Source organism: Thyridium curvatum (genome assembly GCF_004353045.1).
Source record: "Thyridium curvatum strain D216 chromosome Unknown NODE_23_length_467585_cov_82.455940, whole genome shotgun sequence".
Lineage (NCBI taxonomy): Eukaryota > Fungi > Ascomycota > Sordariomycetes > Thyridiales > Thyridiaceae > Thyridium > Thyridium curvatum.
In genome coordinates, this window is record NW_022156778.1 from 77,063 (window position 1) to 95,957 (window position 18,895).

Below are 18,895 nucleotides of genomic sequence, written 5' to 3' on the forward strand. Positions count from 1 at the left end.
GGAGGGGACGAGACATGGTCCTGTTAGATGGTTGTATATCTCTAGATGGAATGACGACGAACACGTTCGCCGTTGCCGCATTCTCATGCTCTTCCTTATGTGTGCTTGGTGTGCTGCTGCTATGCAGATCTCATCGTTCAAGTATACAAGTGCATAACATTGTGCCGTTTGTGCATGGTCTTGATGAGGCACCACCTGTTGTGACAAACCCTAAACATGGTTGTGAACGCCGTGCATTTCCGTTGTGAATTAATACCCCTTCCAAGGCATCTTCTAAAGTACATGAGTTTTGTAGGATAGCATGGGATAGGAAGATGACCGTGCCGACACAGCAAACATCAACCTCATCAAGCCCAGATATCCGAGTCCCTGCGTTGGGAGAACGCCTAGTAACCATCCGCGCCGGGAGCCTTCTCATCCTTCCGCAGGCTCATCAGCAGCTCCCTGAAACGCTCCTTGCCGGAGCCGGCGGCACCACCCTTGGCACCCTTGCCCGAGACGTCGACAATCTTGGAGATGCGCTCCCAGCTCGTGCCGCCCGAAGTGGTGTCCTCGCGCTTGGCGAGGAACTCCTCGGCCTCTTTCCGGGTCTGGGCCAGGGCCTTGTCCTTCTTGTTGTTGTAGTTCTCGTAGAAGTCGTCAATGTTCTTTTGCGCCTCCTGGACCGTCTCGTCGCGCTGCTGCGCAAACTGCTCGGCGCGCTTGGCGTTCTGGGCATCCCGCTTCTCCCGCCACAGCTTGATCACCTCCGGCTCCTCCTCCTCTTCGGTGTAGGCGCCGAAGCCCGAGTTGTAGCTGACCGAAGGTCCGGTGATGCCTTGGCCCTGTTTGGGGACTGACGTCAGTATCATTTCAAGTAGGGTCGGCGCGCCAAACTGGGACATTTGCCTACCTCGTTGGGGCTGGTGATGTCGGGGAACTGGCTCTCAAACTGAGCAGCCTCGCCAGATGCACCGCCGCCACCAAGCAGGTCGTCGTCACCGTCTAGGCCGGCATCCTCTACTGTCGCAAACTGGTTGGCATCGTCTCCGAGAAGGGCCTTTTCACGGGCAAGGAAGTCGTCTGCGGAGGGCTCTGCGGAAGGGTCCTTGATGTCTGTCTGGGCTGTTGAAACGCGCAATAGAGCATGAGCACTTGGTCGCTGAATGGGATGCGAAGCAACTTACCACCGGAGTCGAACTCCTCCAAGGAGGGAAAACGATCCGCCATTGTGTAGATGTCGTTGAGCGAAAGATGTGATATTTGAATGAGCAGTCAAGATAGAGTCAAGAGGCAGTTCGGATGCGCTCGGTGGTGGTGAAAAAGGTGATGTTGTGTTTGATCAAGCTGGCAGTCTCCTGAACGTCGATGTTGAGATCCAGTTGGACATGGACTACAAGGTCTCTGTAATGGTAATGAGCTGGCTTGCCAGGCAGGTGTGCTCTGTGCTGCAGCGGCCCCAAAAGCGCTAGCCTGCCAGAAACAGGTGTCAACAGTTTGCACTAAGAAGCCTGTGTGTGATCCAGGTGCACTATTGCTCTATCGAGGTGTTGCATCTACTGGGAAGTTGGTACCTGAGACCTGAGGTATCCATGCACTGTACGGTACCTAACTGTAATGGCTATGCAGGCTGTGCAGCGCTAGCCCCCTTTGGGCCTAGTTCGCCTCTCACTGCTGCTCCAAGCTTCCTTTCCTTCGCCCAGTGAACATAAATTGATTCAAAGCTCCTCCACTCTTGCTGGCCAGCTTCCATCACTTTTGTCGTGTGTAACAATTGATAGACGAGCCAAGTTGAATTGCCATTGTTGCTTCCCGGCCTGACGATCCTGGGGTAGCCTGAGACTACAAGCTGGACCACCTGGGTTTCTGTCGATAGACCAGCAACACACACGGGTTGCTTGCTCCGTGGACTGGACCTCTCCTGGTAGACAATATTGCCCCCCCTGTAGATGAGCAAAAGATAAACAAGCCCGGCTACACCAAGCATCTCACGGCTCTCTTGCACCATCACACAGACGGGCATCTCTCAGCTCATCGAGACCAGTTTGCCAAGTAGATCTTTAAAGCCCCTTTTACACTTCTTTCGATTCCCCAAAGCAAACAAAGCATCGGCATATCATATCATAACAGATCCAACCCGTTCCCACCATGGCCTACACAGATGATGCCGTCCTGGCCAAGCTCTCGGCCCTCAATGAAAGCCACGAGAGCATCGCCACGGCGGCACAATGGATCATGTTTCATAGGTATGTCGAATCTAGCCACACAACACACGGGGCTGCAAGTCCTGCATAGCCATGTTCTCAAAATCTGTTCTGACCAAGCTCTCACCCCTTGACAGGCGTCATGCAGATCGCACGGTGCAGCTGTGGCTGCAGCGGCTCAAGGATTCACCCAGCCCGAAGAGACTAAACCTGATCTATCTCGCGAACGGCAAGTGTTCCTCTCGCCCTCGCCCGACCGTTCAATGGAAACATCGGCTATGTGCTACGTTTCGTCATGTCAGGCGGATGGACAACACGCTAACAACGGAAACAGAAGTGACTCAGCAGTCCAAGGCCCGCCACAAGGAGGACTTTGTGCTCGCCTTCTCACCCGTCATCGCCGAAGCGACCGCCTCAGCCTACAAGGGCGGCTCGTCTGACATACAGAATAAGCTCCGGCGCGTCATCGACGTCTGGAAAGACCGCAACATCTTTGAGCAGCCGATCCAAGAAGCGATCGAGGCGAGGATTGAAGGTCCGTCGAAATCTGCTTCATCACACTGTCCCCCGCCAACTCAAACCCCGTACTGACATGCAAGAACCACAGAGCTGGACAAAGCTAAGGGCGCACCGAAGTCGGCCTTTGGCGGCGGCTCCATCTTCGGGTCCAGCTCCTCCTCCGCCTTCCCCTCGGAGCTGAGCGCGCTCGTGGCGCCGCAGCAGAACGTCTCCAAGCTGCTCCTGCCGACCAAGGCCGCGGCCAGCTCGGCGGACCAGGACTACGGCAAGCTGTTCGACCCCGCCGCCCCCGTGCCCTCGGCCCCGGTCTACGCGGCCCGGCTCAACGGCCTCCTCAAGGCCCTCGCCAGCGCCGAGGGCGCCGTCGCCGAGTGCGTCAAGGCCCGCAGGACGCTCATCGGCGCCCTCGAGAAGATCCTCGACACCAACCGCGCCGCCCTCGAGGAGGACGAGGCCCGCCTCGCCGACCTCGTGTCCCGCAAGGCCACCGTCGACACCAAGAAGCAGGACATCGAGCTCGCCATCATGAGCGGCCTGGCCTCGTCCTCGGCCGGCGCCGGCGCCGGCGGCGACAACGACCCGGCCTCGCACAAGGAAGGGTCCGGCAGCCCGGCCCCGGAGCCCGACCGCCCGGAGGTGGAGGCCCTCACGCCGCCCTCGGCGCACGACAGCCCCGGCGACTTTTACGACAACATCATGGGCACCCCGCCCCCCGCGGGCCCCCCCGCAGATGAGGATGACGAGCCCGCCGCCGCCGCCGCCGCCGCCGCTTCTTCTTCGATCGCCATGGACGGCATGCTCCCCACCACCACCACCACCAACTCCCGGAGCTCGCTGCCGCCGTACCAGTCCGTGCCGGTATCGACAAACGGCGCGAATAAGAGGCGCCGATTGGACTCGGGCTCGGGCGGCGGCGGCGGCGACGACGACTTCCCCGACCTCGGCGGCGACGACGACGGGATCGACGAGGACGTGGCGGAGATGCTGAGGAAGGACAGCAGTGTGGGCTCGTAGGAAGAGCTGTAGTATCTCTCTGGGCCGCACTCTACATTACGCTGCGGATGACGACGCCTTGAAGAAATAAAATATATAATCGAGCGGAGAAGGGTAGTGAGGCCGGCCTGCCTAGGGAGGCGAGAAGTCACCTGGCCGAAATGGGCATGAGCGAGTTAGGGACGTCTGGCGGCTGTCTATGAAAAAGGTTTATTCTTCTTGTATGGCTACTGTACATACATATCCTTTGCTTGCGATACTATAGCGGATAGCATAATCGTCAAAATGGTTGCTCAGCGAAGGATTGTCTGGGGGCCACAAGAGGCTGGGCAGGCACATGATATGAGAACCGAACAGCAGCATGCCATAGATCGATCATGCGGCGACCATCAACGGGCTTGTCTCCTGATGGTAGATCATAAACAGGGTGTCTGCGTCCAGGAAGCACAGTGCACGCGTGAGAGTATACTCGTTGTATTGCTATCGAATCTCGGCTTGCAAGGTAGCAAGCATCACCTTTGACCATCAAAAATGCATGGCGAATTCAGGGCAGGCACCGACACGATCTGGCGAGTCCAGCCTCATCTCACGACATGGGATCACGACATCTATGAGTACATGCCTAGGCATGTTAGTGCAAGGGGGTTTGCTAAGGTTGTCTCATAGAACTCGGATGGAAGAAAGCCCACGGGGGTGGGAAAGACAGGCAGCACACTCGTGAACAAAGGCCGTCATCTTGAGACCTCGATGGAAGAAAGCTTTCAAGACAAGAGAAAGAAGAGCGCGGCGGCAAGAAGCATCGAGGTACCCTCACTCGCTCGCTCACTCCACCTAGGAAGCATTGCATCATTGTCCTCCTCGAGCCCAAAACAGGGCTTTCTAGAACGAGAAAGGGAAGAAGGACAACTAGCATGAAGCCAAACAAGGGGCGGCCATTCATGCATGGGATGCACAAACGACCAAAAATTGTCCGAAGTGAGACAACAGAAGAACAATAAAACAAGAAAAAAGTGTACCGGGTAAGACTTTGCCCTTATCAGAGCAGGTAGTTAGAGAGAGTCATCAGGCAATCAGTCCAGATGAGAGAGGTCTGGTGTGTGTGGGCATGCTTGCTGCAGCCTCGTCGCACAGGCACAGTCACCTTTGTTCTTCCCGCTCCCCCTCCCCCCCAGATCTGTCGTCCTCTCTCAAATGTCTTGGTCACAAGGCTGCAGCCACCACGTGTCCCGCCTGCATATGCGGGCAAGGCTGTCTTGATCGCGAAACACGGAGCGGTTCGCAGCCAGTGGTTCTCGGCAGGTCAGCGCATTGCTTTGCGTTACCGAGCCGCAGCAAGGGGAGGTCAAGGTTCCCGATCCCGCTTCTCGGAAGCAAAAAAGGCCATCATCTTACCCAAAAGAGTTGCTTGCCATGGGGTATCACAAACCCGTTGTAGCCCTGTTTAAGGCGGATTTCCGCAATGAGACATCGTCACATTGTCCAGGGTGTTTTGTCGGCTTCTCTGCGGTGGCTGCAAAGCAATGGCGCGAATCTGGTCTAATCTCGGCAAAAAGGACGTAGTGTGGCTGGCGTTCAATGACAAGGTTGGCACACGATTAGATTTTGATTCCTTCAAGTCGAAGTAACTGCGATCAAGGTGCTGTACGATTTTAAGAGCGGCTCGTAGTTTGCTTCAATGTTGGCAGGCCAGGCGAAGTTTTGCGGAGTCACGGCGAAGAGGTGTGTGTGGTTTGGGTTTATCAGAAGATTGGCGACTACGAAAACATGAAAAGAAACCGTCGAATATGAGCGAAAGAACCCCCCTTGCCTGTAATGTCGCCCCGAGATTTACCGTTTTTGCCGGATGCAATTTGGCGCGAAGAGACAGAAGAGATGAAATATCGTACAGTAGACTAGACAGGGTTGACAGATCCGTGATCCAAGGGTTGAATGGGTGAGAAAAGTGAAGGGGTGCAATTGTAGAAGTCACGCCGACTCCCAAGTCGTTTCATCTCTCGCCATGCTGGGAAGGGGGGAGAAAGAGTACTGCCGAAGACGACGACGACGATGCATATAGTGAAAGCTTTGGAAAGCTAGCTGACGTTCCATGCGGAGAATGCCGATTAAACCCGTATCTGTAGATTGCAAAACGACAAGCTGACTGAACTCCTTGAACCCCAATTTCTTTTTTTTCTGATACCGATATGACCCTTCGAGTCCCGAGACGGAAAGATTGGTATGGTAGGTTGAATATCCTGCAGGCGCAGCATAGATTTTGGAGAGTTTTGCGTTGCTGTGAAGCTCACTCCAAGTCCTTCTGCAAGTCCTGTGCTGTGATCAAAGGTGGTGGAAGTGCATTAGCCACAAACGCCATGGTGGGTGTTACCGAGTTTAGTGGCTGCCGCCACCGTACGCCTCGCGATCGCCCCGAGGAGCAGACTCGGCATAGCCGGCACCGCCCGCAGGGGCAGGGTCGCGAGAGCGAGCAGCGTCCCGGTCACCACCCCGGTCGTAGCGCTCACGCTCGTAGCCAGGGCCACGGCGGTCCTCACGGCTGCCGCCGCCGCCGCCGCCGCCGCCGTAGGAGCGTCCCTCGCCTCCGTAGCCTCGATCACGGTCCTCTCGGCCAGCATAGCGATCGCCGCCCCGGCTATACTCATCGCCACCACGGCCGCCATAGCCGCGGTCCTCACCACGGTATCCACGGTCGTATCCACGGTCCTCGCGATAGCCACCGCGATCGTAGTTACGGTCGTAGTCCCGCTCGCGACGGTCATAGCCGCCGCCGCCGCCGCCGCCGCCGCCACGGTAGCGGTACGGATCATCTCGGCCACCGTAGCCACCGCCACCGCCTCCATAGGGACCACGGCGCCTATCATCGTAGCGGTCGAAACGACCACCACCACGACCACCGCCGCCGTCTGGGAGAAATCGATCAGCATCATTCAAGAAGTGAGACGCCTGAGCTGCAAAATATGTGCCTGGGTACCTACCTCGCTTAGGAGGGCCGAAGTACTTGCCGGGAGTGGGAGTACGCGGCTTGCCACGGCGGGCCTTCTCGATGCTGAGGGTGCGGCCCTCGATCTGCTCGCCCTGGAGACCCTCCTTGGCAGCATCAGCCTGCTCGGAAAGGACCATCTTGACGAAGCCGAAACCGCGAGACTCCTTGGAGTGAGGGTCGCGCATGATCTGGCACTTCTCCACCTCACCGTACTTCTCAAAGAGACGGGTGACCTCGGCCTCGGTCAGCCGGGGATGGATGCCGGTCACGAATAGATTAGATCCGGGGTTGACCGCACCATCGTCATCCTTGGAACCGGTGTCATCCTTCGAGATCCTGTTGAGACGCGAACCATGCATGTGTGAGTGCGATGCTGATGGAGCAGTGGTGTTGTAGAGAGAGTGAGGAGGGATTGGTGGTAGATGAGAGTTGACATACGGATCGCCGTTGCCAGAGGGAGAGGCAGAGCGGCGGCGAGAGCTGTCGTGGCCGTCATCGCGGCGAGGAGAGGCGCTACGCTGGTCGCGCTCGTAACGAGGAGCTTCATCTGCAGGCGTGTGTCTGGTGTCAATATCGTATGCTGCTCGATAAGGGCCTCCTCGGGCATGCGTCGAGGCCGAGGTGTTGGATGGTGCTGCTTGCTGGTGGAGGCGTGCAGATGGCGAGAGTGATGACTGAGACTGACCTTCGAAGCGATCGCCATTGGCGGCTTCGTAATCCATAGCTGTGGTAGCCATGTGTGCGGTGATGGCTCGGACTAATGTTGACTTGTCAGGATCCTGATGCGTCTTGCGGAAATGCGCGGGTTTCGATACGAGGCTGAGATGAGGGAGATGCAAAGAAGGTTTGACGGAGCCCTGGTTTTTTTTTGGTGTTGGGGGGAAGAAGTGGCCCAGTCCAGGTCCCAGTGGAGGAATTTAATGTTGCGGGGGGGGCGACAATTGGCAGGGCCAGATGGGAAAAAAATAGGCTGGCCTTTTTAACTAGTGGGAGGAAGGAAAGCCGCAATGCGACCAGGCTCGAAGACAAAGCGGCTCAAAACCGCGGTTTCTGACCAAGTACTTGAGGTACGCAAAAGGCCAAGTAGGCTGACAAAGATCCCAGGACCAAGAGGGGGAGTTGTTCGCGCAGAGAATGGATGCTGCCTACCTTCTTGGATCAATGAATACGTGATGTGCCCAGCTTGTTGTTTGCTGGTGTTTGTGGGCAGTCGAGAAAAAGGGCAACTGGCAGGACTCGACGGGGGGGACAAAGAAAAAGAGAGACCTGCAGGTGGCAGATCGGGTGAAGGCAGACAATGGAAATTGATCAGATGTCACAAACGGCCTTGGCTGAGCACGCAGTGCGGTCAATCGATCGATTGGGTGGATTGAACAAATCGTGAGGCTACAGGTGACGAGAAAAACAAAGACAGGGCGACGGAGACCTGGAGGTGACGCACAAGGGTGCTTGCTTACCTGGCGTGGGCGCGTGGGCAGCTACTGGCCACGAGTCTTTTTCCCTTCCCGGCAAGGCACTCCATGTTACCGTACTTCTCATTCACTATCCCCCCCATCGATACCCAAATCTTACTGGCTGCCTTGCTTTTTCCCCCTCCCCTTCCTCTCTTTTTCGTCAAAAGTGCATTTCCTGCATCCTCCAGCGGGAAATGCAACTGCAACGCACCTGCACTGATGACAACCAGACCTTGACAAGCTGGCTGGCTGGCTGCATCTGCATCCCCCTGGTCATCCAGCAAAAGCAACTGGCTGGCGCTAGCATCGCCCGTGCCTTAGCGCGGTGGCCCTCCCAGCTTTGATGCAAACTCGTCTGCATAGCGAAACCGTGCTAGCAAGCCAGACCTTGCATGCATTTGGGGCGAGCTGGCCAAACGGACCTCGCCGGATGGCCAGGGTTGGGGGGAGGAGCCGGCGGCCTGGAACACGATTCCTGCCAGTAATTCCAAGGCTCCTCCAGGCAGGGGTAGCATGCGCGCTGTCTCCGCTTTGATTACAAGTAGTGCAAGGAACCAGCATTCACGGGGTCCTCCGGACAACTGGGTCAATATCAATCCAATCCAATATTGGCACGACCATCCGAGACAGGTTAAGAACTCTTCGGGTCAAATGAGAGAGGTAAAACCGCTAGAAACCACGGTTCTGAGCTTCAAATTGCGCTTGTGGCTCTACATATGTATACGAAGTATGCTTCTTCGAAGACCGAACCGCGTCGATCATACGAGCAATGTCGCTTAGCAGCATCATGAGAATCTGACCTTGGAACGAGTCAATCGAGCGCACCCTATAGCTCGCCCATCTCCGGCTGTTCCGTGTCCTCCGCCTGTTGCTTGTTCTTCGACTTCTCAAAGAAAGGCGCCCTATCTGCATCCAATGCTTCCTTCACATTGATCTTGGGCAGCTTCTCGTCGTCCAAGAACTTGAGGGCCTCGACGGCCTTGCCGCCACAAGCTCGCTCGAGGGCCAGGAAAGAAAAGTGGCCGCCGACCACAGGACGGGCCTTGAATTCCAATCCAGGGTAGCCTCCCTCGCCTTCTGTATCGTACAGGTCGGTGAATGGGCGATCTATGAAGGATCAAGTCAGTGGGGGGCCTCGTCGAACATACGGCGATGGGAAGGAAGACTTGCCCGTGATGGTCTCGTTCAGCCACTTGGCCACGCTATCCAGAATTTCCTTTCGCGTACTTTTGCTCGTGATAGCCGCTGCAAAGAACTCCCAGTCGCTCTTTGTCCACAGCCGACGGCTATCCAACGGCAGACCATAATTCTGCAGTACATAATGATACCAGCTACTCTGCATGCTGTAGATCTTGTCTGGAATGAAGGTCGACTTGGACTTGGTCGGATCCGGCTTGCCGCCCTCAATAGGGAGTTGCTTCCCCGGTACGGATCGGGTTGGGCTCTTCTCCGACTTGGCACTCGGAATGTGGAAGCAAAGGAGCGAATCTGCATAGAGGTTGTAGAGTGTCGTCCAAGATCCGTACCAGTCGTAGGCCAGCTTGGCGTGGCTGCCGTCTCGAGAGATACCGTACTCCTGCCACTTCTCGATATATGTCTCTGAGATATTCAGGTAGTGCTTGGCATCTTCTGTCTTGCCAAGGATGTCCGCAATCTCGCTCATGGCTCGGACCCCGATGATGCCCTTCAATGCCAGGTTTGTCTGGTAGGCGAGCCAGCCAGCAAAATCATCAGTCGACAGTTGCCATTCCGGAACCAGAGAGTACTCGACCAGATAGCCAGTCCACTGCTTCCACAGCTTGTAAGACTTGGCTGCCCACTTGATGGCCTGCTTCTCTCCAGTCGTTGCCATGCCGCCCCAAGGTTTGTCCATGCCCGATGCGTCAATGAAGTGCTCTTGGGCCTTGCTCAGAGGTAGCGGCCGAGCAGCCTCGTCCACAGCAGCGACAAACGCCGGCTGTGTGTCGTATTTAAAAGCGTTGACCAGCGCGAGACCCATGATGAGCATGTTCCCACATTCTTCGACAGGCATGTACTCGTCGTTGCCATCGCCATGTCCAGTCTGGTTCGGGAAGTGATAACCGAGATCGTGCATGCTGTAGTCATTGGGGTATTGGCCGCTGAGCTGATGCTCCAACAGGGGCTCGAGGAGATACGCCAGCCAGCGAGGGTTGGTGTATAGGAAGAAGGGGAATGCGGGGAAGATGACGTCCACTGTCTGGCAATTACCGTTGGATGAGATCTCTTTGAGGAATAGCAAGGGGTTATCTGGTGTTCCTCCAAACTCGGTTGCTCCCAAGACCTGTCGGGCAGATAACGCAGCTATTTCCTCATACTCGGTCGAGCCAGAAGCGTACGCGTCTTTTGACAGCTGTTCCGAGTAGTTGCTAGCCAACCGGTCTGCAGTATCAAAATCGTGGTAGTGGTAATTGATCAGTTCTTCCGGGGAATGGAAGAAGTTAGCCCAGAAGGGCCGCATCAGAGTCAACCCCCTGGCAGCAGCGAACTGAACAATAGGATCCTGGATGAGCCCAAATGTAAACATGACACTGTCGTGATTTGTGTGGTTCTTGGAGCTGAGTTTGAAGCTCTTCGAGTACGCAAAGACGGGCTCTTCATCCATGATCTGCCGGAACGAGTCGTCGACGTGATTCTCGAGCTGCCCCTTTACCGCAAAATGAGTCCGCAGACGACCAGAGACTCCCGATTCGTGGCGGACCGAGGTGGGAGCAGAGAAGTAAAGCGTGCCCCATTCGGCACGGTCGGCGAACTCTGTGAAAAGCTCCTCGTTCATCCGCTGTACCTTCCATGTCTTTAAGCCTGGCCCTGACGTAGGGTTCGCGAGATCGGGCTGATCCAGCTCCCATCTAATATGGTTGTCTCGGTTCCCGCTGACCCATTCGCCGTTGACGTCAATATACAGGTTTACATCTTGACACCCTTCGACGTGGGCAGTCAGATACGCTGCAGGAATCGACTGCCGAAATGTAGAGGAAGGGGTGATGGGGGAGAGGAACGACAACGTCACTTTCAGGGAGTTGCAGACAGAGGACTCGGCATCATCACCGCCAGAACCCGATGTGTCAATTGCATAAGTGAGATTGGTCGTCGATGCGTCAAAGGTGGCGCCCAGGTACTTGGGAGGGGAGACTCTGAATCTTTGATGGTCACGAGGCAGAGAATCTTGGGGCCGACCAAGCAGCGGATAGACTGTAGAGGTGTCTGGCACGGATACCATCACCGAGAAGCCAACCTGACCACCAGAGTCAGTGTTCAGTTCGGCGCAAAGAGGATAGTCTGGCCGGGACGAGCTACAGAAATAAATTAAATGGCCAAACAAAGAGTGCTTACAGTATTCCCAGTCCAGAAGATGGGCCATTTCTCCCACGGCTCCTCACGCGCACCAGTCAACCAAGTGGAGAGGTATGGGTTGCGGACAATCAGCGGCAGAACTGGAGGCGTCAGGGTCGACGCGCTCGCAAGAGCAGCACTGACGAGGAGGCTCAGCCGCATGTTGGCGACTCGATGGGTGTTGACTCCGACGACGCCGTTGCAGAAGAATATTCAACGAAGCATCGAAACCACCGACGATAAGAGTATACAAAAAGGAATGAATGCTCTCGTCGGGTCTAGACAAAAGGCGACGGGTGCGGCAAGTAATACAATGCGTTTCAGCAACAAGCGTATGATGATGATATGATGCGCGGAGCAATCAATAATGGCAACTCAGAGTGAATGAACAGAACATAAATATGGTATGGTACTGGGCACAAGTGAGGAGGAGACAACTTGGTAGATCTTGAGATTCTGCTCTCTCAAGACAACGTCTCATCCGTCCTGGGAGAGGGGAGCTCCTCTCCTCCATCCCCTCCCTCCCACATGCAACTTGCGACTCGCCAGAGCAGGGAATACAGGGGTTGAACTGGAGCAGGCCCACTGTAACCCACATGAAAGTCGGTCATGTGTGGAGGGACCTGCAGTGGTGCTGGCGCCGATTGCGTCAGTGAAGCGCTGTCGCTGGTGCAGAACGGCGCCGTCAGCCAGTCCTAATTCTTCCCCGTCCCTACCCCGCAGTTTCAGCATCGACAATCCTGAGGACGACAGACACACATCGTCGACCAGTGACAAATGCAGCCTCGAAACTCGTGCAGATATTTGACGGCCTTTTAACAGAACTACTTGAACAAAACGATACAGTTACTAAATTCCAAAGCGATGCATAAAGTATGCTATTCAACAACAGAACCCATGTAAAACAAAAGTACCAGCAATCACCAAGTCAACCCATTGCCCTGTATACTGCCTCCTCCTTCACTCCCCCATAACACCGCTCAGTTGAGAGAGCCGCCGGGAATCATAGCGAGCGGCGGAAGCGGGTAGTCCGGGATCACGTCCTCGACGTTGATGGCGATCCGGCCGAGGTCCGTGTGCGGGCCGTTGGGGTTGCCCCTCTGGAAGCGCCAGATGTGGTTCGTGAAGAAGGTCCGGAACCCGCCCATGTGCCACCCGCCGACGACCCGGCCGACCATGTCGCTGAGCGTCGAGTCGCGCGAGGCGCGCTGCAGGTCGACGACGGTGCGCCCGTCGGCCGCGAGGTAGGCCATCGTGACGTAGACCTGGCGGTTGCGGTGCCGGTCCTGGAACCGCATGCGCACGCCGGCCGTGTTGCGAAAGTTGGGGTTGGGCTCGGCAAAGACGCGGCGCATGTCGTTGACAAACTGCGTCGCGAGCTGCATGACGTTGGCCGGGTCGATGTCGTGCTGCTCGCCCTCGTTGGCCCCGTCGCCGTTGTCGTAGTCGTCCGGGTCGGACCTCGTCTGCAAGGCACGCTCGGCCCGGCGCTTGGAGAGCTCACCCCTGGGGCCGGGAAGCTCGAGATGGTGGCCGTTGATCAAGGAATCTTTCTTCAGGAGGTCCTCCTCCTCGGGTAGTTCCTCCTCGCCACGCTTCACCTTCTTAAGCTCGTCCTTGTGAATCTGACCAAGCTGGACCAGGGCGCTATTCTTCAGGCCGTCGCCTTCTTGCGTGTAGACAGTGGTCCGGCCGCCGGCGTTGCCGTTGAGCCGGCAGAACGCGTGGATATCTGCCGCGGCGGTAGCAATGGCGCCCGCAGAGATCTCGGCGTCTCCATGGCCGTTGCCACAGAGGAACACCTCGCATTTGCCCTCCTTTGCGACTGTACGAGAGCACCACAGATTAGTAACGAGTTGGGTTTCGGGTAGGCAAGAGTTGCGGTTCACGTACTGGTGTTGCAACCATTCTTCGGGGGGGTGAAAGAGCTCGGCTCCTTTGCCGTCCATGGCATAGATCACCTTTTGGCAGTCTTCGGCGCTGGTTTCCCAGATGCCCTTCGCGTCTCCGTGGCCGTTGGCTGCACAGGCAGGGACTCCGATCACCATGGCCAAAGTGGCCTGGGTCGTGGAGATGAGGGCTGCAAGAGCCAGGACAGTCAGTCCTTGCGAGGTTCGGGCGTGCATGGTGGCCGGTTTGAGGCGTATGGGAATGATTCTGATTTTTTAAGATGGTTTTCTGCGTGAAGAAGAACTCTGGAATTTGACTTGATGCTCTCCGTATCAAAGTTCACCAACCTCGACGAGCTTGTGGCATTCTTTTATACCAAGCTCGACGGCTTTGACTCCTGTATCGCTCTATCCCCGAACGATAGTTTAGAATTCTCCACGCCATACTCATGTTGCTGCCTTGTGTAATGAGGTCGAAAATAGAGCCTCATCGAGGCTTGGGCGCTTATTGAAATACCCCTGAAAAGGGCAGCCTAGCGCAAACGTGCAAACATTCCCCAGAAGCCACTTCCAAACTGCTGGGTCGAACAAAGCTGAATGCAGCCCGAAAGTGACAAAAGGGCCATGAGGTGGCGCAGTGCTCGCTGATGCTGCTCAATGCCGAAATAGGAATCAGAATCTTGGCTGTTGACTGAGCCCAAAACAGGAAAATGTTAACCCCGAGCAGTATGATCATACCGCCGTCAATGGGAACAAGGCCCTTGCGTTGACGATGCAAGCACATATTGCTGAATTTGAATATCTTGGCTGTCGACTGAGTCCAAGATAGAGAAGATTAACCCCGAGAGGTAGCATTACACCGCCACTAATACTGGTATAGCCTGTTCCTGGACAATTCAGATACAGCTTGCTAAGTAGTGATCATGTTGGCAACCGAACAAGCCTCATAAGAAGGTGCTCTAATGTTGAGCAGAAACGAGTAGCATACGCAGAGCTATAGGGTGCTGTGTACTATTGCTGGATCTTGAAAGTAGGTCGATCCTCTTGAGCCGTTGGAAAGGCCGGTTTCTATCTATGGGCTTGAGATCTTTTCCTCGCAGAGAAGACCGGGGTGAAAATCGTGATGCCTTCGTAAGACTCCCTTGATGGTATTGTCTGCTGCATATCCTAATACTGCAGCTAGCAATAACCGACGTGAAACGACACAAGTGACGCCTTGCAACGTATGGCCATTGATAACGAGGAAGACATTGGTTAACCTAGGTCGAAAATTTCACAGTCGCATGGCAAGTATCACTCCTGGCGAGGTGAATTCACGGCCTTGCCTGTCCCACGACCTCTGATATACCGACTCTGCCGGATATCCGACGTCTTTGTTTGAAAAAGGAGTCTAGGGCTCCTCTGAAGACGTCATGGATGGTGCCCTCTTAGGCGAACGACTGTAGTGAAGAAAGAAGATATCGAAGTGATCTTCTGAGGGCAAGATAATCCTGCTTTAAAAGTCGTTTAGTCACTTGATGGCCGTCCCGGCATGGCTTCACCACACAATGATTGATACCGGATCAGCAAAAGCGACATTGATATCCCCTTGTTGCGCCGTGAGACTGAGCCGTAGCCGACTACGTATGGGTTGGCTTCTGTTTGGACCAAGATCACCAGACGTCATGCGCATCAACCTCATACTTCTCGCCGTCTTCTCGGATATGCTCTAGCTTCACATCTCGCTTCATGGGCTTCCTCATATCGTAGGCGTCTTCGGTCGACTGTGATGGATCGCTCGAGTGGTCGCCATAGTAGTCCTTTACTACTCTAAAGATGCTGTATCCCATGTTCTTGTAGAAGGTGATGGCCTTGTAGTTGGTGCTCCTGACAAAGAGGTCTACGAACCAGGCGTTGTTCGCATCGGCCGCTGCCTCGAGTTGCTGTGTGAGAAGCTTGCCAATCCCAAGCCTGCGCGCCTGCGGCGCTACCGTGACGGCGGTGATGTGGGCATGCCAGGGCAGGTAGTGCTCGGAGAACTGATAGACGTCCGGGGAAGATTCTAGCTTGCCCATAACTTGAGTGTTGTCAGCCTTCAGCAGAACACAACAGAGATAGGGGACCCTTATGAAGGAGAAAAAAACCCACTGTAGCCAATAATATTGCCTTCGTCATCCTCGGCGACCTGGAACAATGATGGCCACTTGGCATAGTATTGAAGGTAGAACCCGAGCTCGTACGTCTCGGTGAAAGGATCGAGGTTGCACTTCGAAAGCTTGTTCAGGTCATCTGGCCTGAACCGACGGAAATTGGCCATATTGAACAAGGCTAAATGTTCTGACTTCTTGAGGGCGAGCTCTCGTACAGGATGACATGGATTTTATTTATGGCTGTCGGCTTTTTTTTTTTTGCACCACCGAAAGGGGAAAAAAAGAAGCTCTCGCCCGCATTTTAGCGGCTCTCGTACCTGAAGCTGTGGCTTTCAGTGCGGTGCAGCCCGCACACCAGTCCCGCTTTTTTGGGGTAATGGCGGCCACATGTCATTCAGTGCTCGTGGTGCTGTACATGGCGTCTTATCAAATGGCCATACAGCAATGCTAGTGCTCCTGATAGGCGGCGGGTTTTGTCTGTGGAACCCACCGGCCAATTTTTGGCCCACGGATCCTCTGACAGGGACGCGTTGGGTCATGGAAATTGGGTACCGGGACACTAAGGTCGCAACTTGTTGACAAAGAAAGGGGACTCACTGTTTCTAAACTTGCGCAAATGCCGACATGCGCAACAGCATGCCCGCCCATCTCCTCGAATAGGCAGATCTTGTTGTGATCATCATCATTCGTCAAGCAGAGATATTTGCTTCACAGCTTTCCCTCCCGAGCCATATCAAATACGACTGTCGTGTACGAGCTTGGGCTGCGCCGAGCCTGGATTTGATATAGACACCCACGTTTCGATATAACTCGGTAATCACCTCCTGGTTGCTCATCCTTGCCTCAGCAACCACGCAATACCTCCGACAACAAAGAGAGGAGCCTAAGAGCAAACAATATCCCCTCTTTGTCGCTCGTCGCCTCAGCGCCGACGTGTATCGTTTCCTAATCCCGCACACGCAGCGGTCAAGGTCCTCGACGTGCTCGTGAGAAGTAGAGAATCAGAAAAGCGCAACCATAGACCACAGATCCCGGGCAACCATGTCGAGCCAACCGCAAACACCTGGCCATTCGCGCCACTCGACTATCGACTTTCAGGCCAACAGCGTGGGCTCATCACCGCAAGGTCGAAGACAGTCAAGATCATCGCTACAGGATCCCGGCACACCTCTGAGACAGTCTTTCACCCAGGGCGATGGGCTGGATGTCTTCAGCAGCGGAGGGATGGGCGGTATGGGAGGTGGCGGAGGATTGGGAAACCTTGCCGACGAACTAGCCGATGCTCTCTCGGACGGCGAAGATGACGAATACTACGACGACAATACCGGGGCACCCGACGTCAGCTTTGACGTGCAAGAAGCCGGCACAGACGGCGTCGAGGGACAGCGGGACAGCGGCGTCGATGTCGACCCAAGCCCGAAACACTTGACGCATTCCAAAAACATGAGTCTCAGCTTACCGTCACCAAACCACGGTCGGCACCGAAGAGCCGGTAGCGAGTATGACGGAAGCGAGTATGGATCGGAGTCTGACCTGGACTCTCCCAGCATGCCGCCGAGTCTCGTGGCCAAGATCGATGCAGTGGAGTCGCTGGCTCGGAGAGGGACAGAAAACAACGGCAGCCAGACGGACGGGGTCTTCACTAGAGTCACAGACAGTCTGAGGGACCTGGGCTCGCAGTCTGGCGTGGAGGGCGGAGCGACCAGGTATGTTCAGGCGACACTCCTTAATGTTCTCCGAAGACAAATACTAACACAGGGCCAGGTTGATCACGGCTCATTCCGCACTGACCACTCACTTGACTCATCAAACGCGGCAGGTCCAGACCTTGGCGTTTCCCCTGCTGTCGCCTCTTGTGGCACCGCCAGACCCTGAGACGATCGAAGAGATCCTTCCGTTGCTAGTGTCTCTGTCGGAGCAGATGCCACGGCCGTCGACAACAGCTTACAACTCACTATCGGGACTGCACACGCTCACCAACGATCTGGTGCAGACCCTGAACTACCTTTCCGATACTCTACACATGTCGAGGCAGACCAGCATTACAGCGACGCGCAGACTGAAGAGCGCAAAGGAGCTCGTTGCCGAGATGAGGCAGGAAGAGGAGCTGCGTGAGGAGGGCGAGCGGTGGATCGCCAAAGGCAACTGGGGCGAGAGACTGAAGAACCGTGAATGTGCACACATCTGCGGCGAGGTCGTCGGCGGATTCGAGGAGGTCTGCAACTCGTGGAGGGCGAGACTACTGGCGCAAGCCGAGGGTGCGCAAGCATAAATGCCCGTATTTCTCTTCCTGGCCCCAAGGCGGCCTTGGGTCTGACACAGCGCTCGTTCTATTCCCTTTGTTTTCTTTTTCCTTTAATCTCGCATAGATGGCGGTTCTAATCCTCGACCGGGCAGAGACGATGGCGTTGAATTATACGAAAGAGATATATACCAGGGCTTTTGTCAGCCGTCATTGCGGAGGGGACATATAGAACTTAGTGAAAGACAATACCTACTGACGAATGATACGAATATTCTTTTTTGAACAGCTTTGATACTTAAGCAAGTGATGCACCGTAGGTGCTTAATGACGGTCAAGTTCTGCAAACCTCTTGACCAATGTACGCATAGATGAGGTTTGAAATGTTCACAAGGACCCATGGGTACACCCTACTCGGCAACGCTGACTTGAGGCCTTAACAAGGTTAGCTTGACCAAGCCATTGAGCAAAACGGCGAATCTTGACCTAATGCGCTGTGCTGTAAGGCTTCCGCGGGCCGCAGATACCGGACGGACGGCTGGCGCCGCCAGAGCAGGACCCCACCGAGGTCCAATGCGACCAACATGGCTGCTCAGGTCAGCTGTCAGTACGCAGTACCTACCTACATATGCATGCTGATTCTCTGGCAGAAGCCCCAGGCTTCCGTGCTCGGCATATGAGCGTTGACAGCCAGGGAATTGACAGTGTATGCCGGGAAGTCGAGAACATGACGTACCAGACCCCAGGACTGTCCAGACATCGGAGATAAGCAACAGCAAAGCCTTGATATCTGGACAATACGATGCTTGTCATGACGCTTCCACTGTCAGCATATGAATAAATGCAAGGAGAACCAAGACACGACATCTAATGCTAGGCCGGACCCTCCATTCGGAACTATTTTCTATTGTTTACATGCACGTTCAACTGGGCCCATCGCACGACACGAAAACCGAGCCATCCCACAGGGTCTTGACCCAAAACGAGTCTCCCTAGGTCAAACAAAAGCAATGATGGAAACAAAGGCACACGTGAAAAGGCTGTGTGGCGCAAGGTCGCTCCTTCCTGCACCGGCGTTGATCTCTCGGAAGTCTGCGTGGGAGTGCCCCCCGCTTTTTGGCGCTGTTGTGAAGAGTTAAAGTGGTTTTTTGACGC

The 18,895-nt window shown here is 55.3% G+C and overlaps 7 protein-coding genes across 7 annotated transcripts; 2 read left to right on the forward strand and 5 right to left on the reverse strand.

Annotated features, from left to right (window-relative positions):
- Positions 1 to 386: 386 nt before the first annotated feature.
- E0L32_004671 (uncharacterized protein) lies at positions 387 to 1,209 on the reverse strand (the record flags this gene model as incomplete). The annotated part of the gene is made up of 3 exons (XM_031139107.1): positions 387 to 824; positions 893 to 1,104; positions 1,167 to 1,209. 3 exons carry the CDS (start codon positions 1,207 to 1,209, stop codon positions 387 to 389), a joined length of 693 nt encoding a protein of 230 aa, XP_030996824.1.
- A 918-nt stretch (positions 1,210 to 2,127) lies between these two features.
- On the forward strand, positions 2,128 to 3,716 carry E0L32_004672 (uncharacterized protein; the record flags this gene model as incomplete). The annotated part of the gene is made up of 3 exons (XM_031139108.1): positions 2,128 to 2,225; positions 2,486 to 2,718; positions 2,791 to 3,716. The coding sequence occupies 3 exons, from the start codon at positions 2,128 to 2,130 to the stop codon at positions 3,714 to 3,716; spliced, it is 1,257 nt and encodes a 418-aa protein (XP_030996825.1).
- A 2,349-nt stretch (positions 3,717 to 6,065) lies between these two features.
- On the reverse strand, positions 6,066 to 7,412 carry E0L32_004673 (uncharacterized protein; the record flags this gene model as incomplete). Its single annotated transcript, XM_031139109.1, has 1 exon — positions 6,066 to 7,412. The coding sequence occupies one exon, from the start codon at positions 7,410 to 7,412 to the stop codon at positions 6,066 to 6,068; it is 1,347 nt and encodes a 448-aa protein (XP_030996826.1).
- Positions 7,413 to 8,955: 1,543 nt separating this feature from the next.
- Positions 8,956 to 11,642, reverse strand: E0L32_004674 (uncharacterized protein; the record flags this gene model as incomplete). Its single annotated transcript, XM_031139110.1, has 3 exons — positions 8,956 to 9,236; positions 9,357 to 11,382; positions 11,481 to 11,642. 3 exons carry the CDS (start codon positions 11,640 to 11,642, stop codon positions 8,956 to 8,958), a joined length of 2,469 nt encoding a protein of 822 aa, XP_030996827.1.
- An 818-nt stretch (positions 11,643 to 12,460) lies between these two features.
- On the reverse strand, positions 12,461 to 13,606 carry E0L32_004675 (uncharacterized protein; the record flags this gene model as incomplete). Its single annotated transcript, XM_031139111.1, has 1 exon — positions 12,461 to 13,606. One exon carries the CDS (start codon positions 13,604 to 13,606, stop codon positions 12,461 to 12,463), a length of 1,146 nt encoding a protein of 381 aa, XP_030996828.1.
- Positions 13,607 to 15,021: 1,415 nt separating this feature from the next.
- E0L32_004676 (uncharacterized protein) lies at positions 15,022 to 15,665 on the reverse strand (the record flags this gene model as incomplete). Its single annotated transcript, XM_031139112.1, has 2 exons — positions 15,022 to 15,425; positions 15,497 to 15,665. The coding sequence occupies 2 exons, from the start codon at positions 15,663 to 15,665 to the stop codon at positions 15,022 to 15,024; spliced, it is 573 nt and encodes a 190-aa protein (XP_030996829.1).
- Positions 15,666 to 16,539: 874 nt separating this feature from the next.
- E0L32_004677 (uncharacterized protein) lies at positions 16,540 to 17,770 on the forward strand (the record flags this gene model as incomplete). The annotated part of the gene is made up of 2 exons (XM_031139114.1): positions 16,540 to 17,204; positions 17,263 to 17,770. 2 exons carry the CDS (start codon positions 16,540 to 16,542, stop codon positions 17,768 to 17,770), a joined length of 1,173 nt encoding a protein of 390 aa, XP_030996830.1.
- Between the last annotated feature and the right edge of the window lie 1,125 nt (positions 17,771 to 18,895).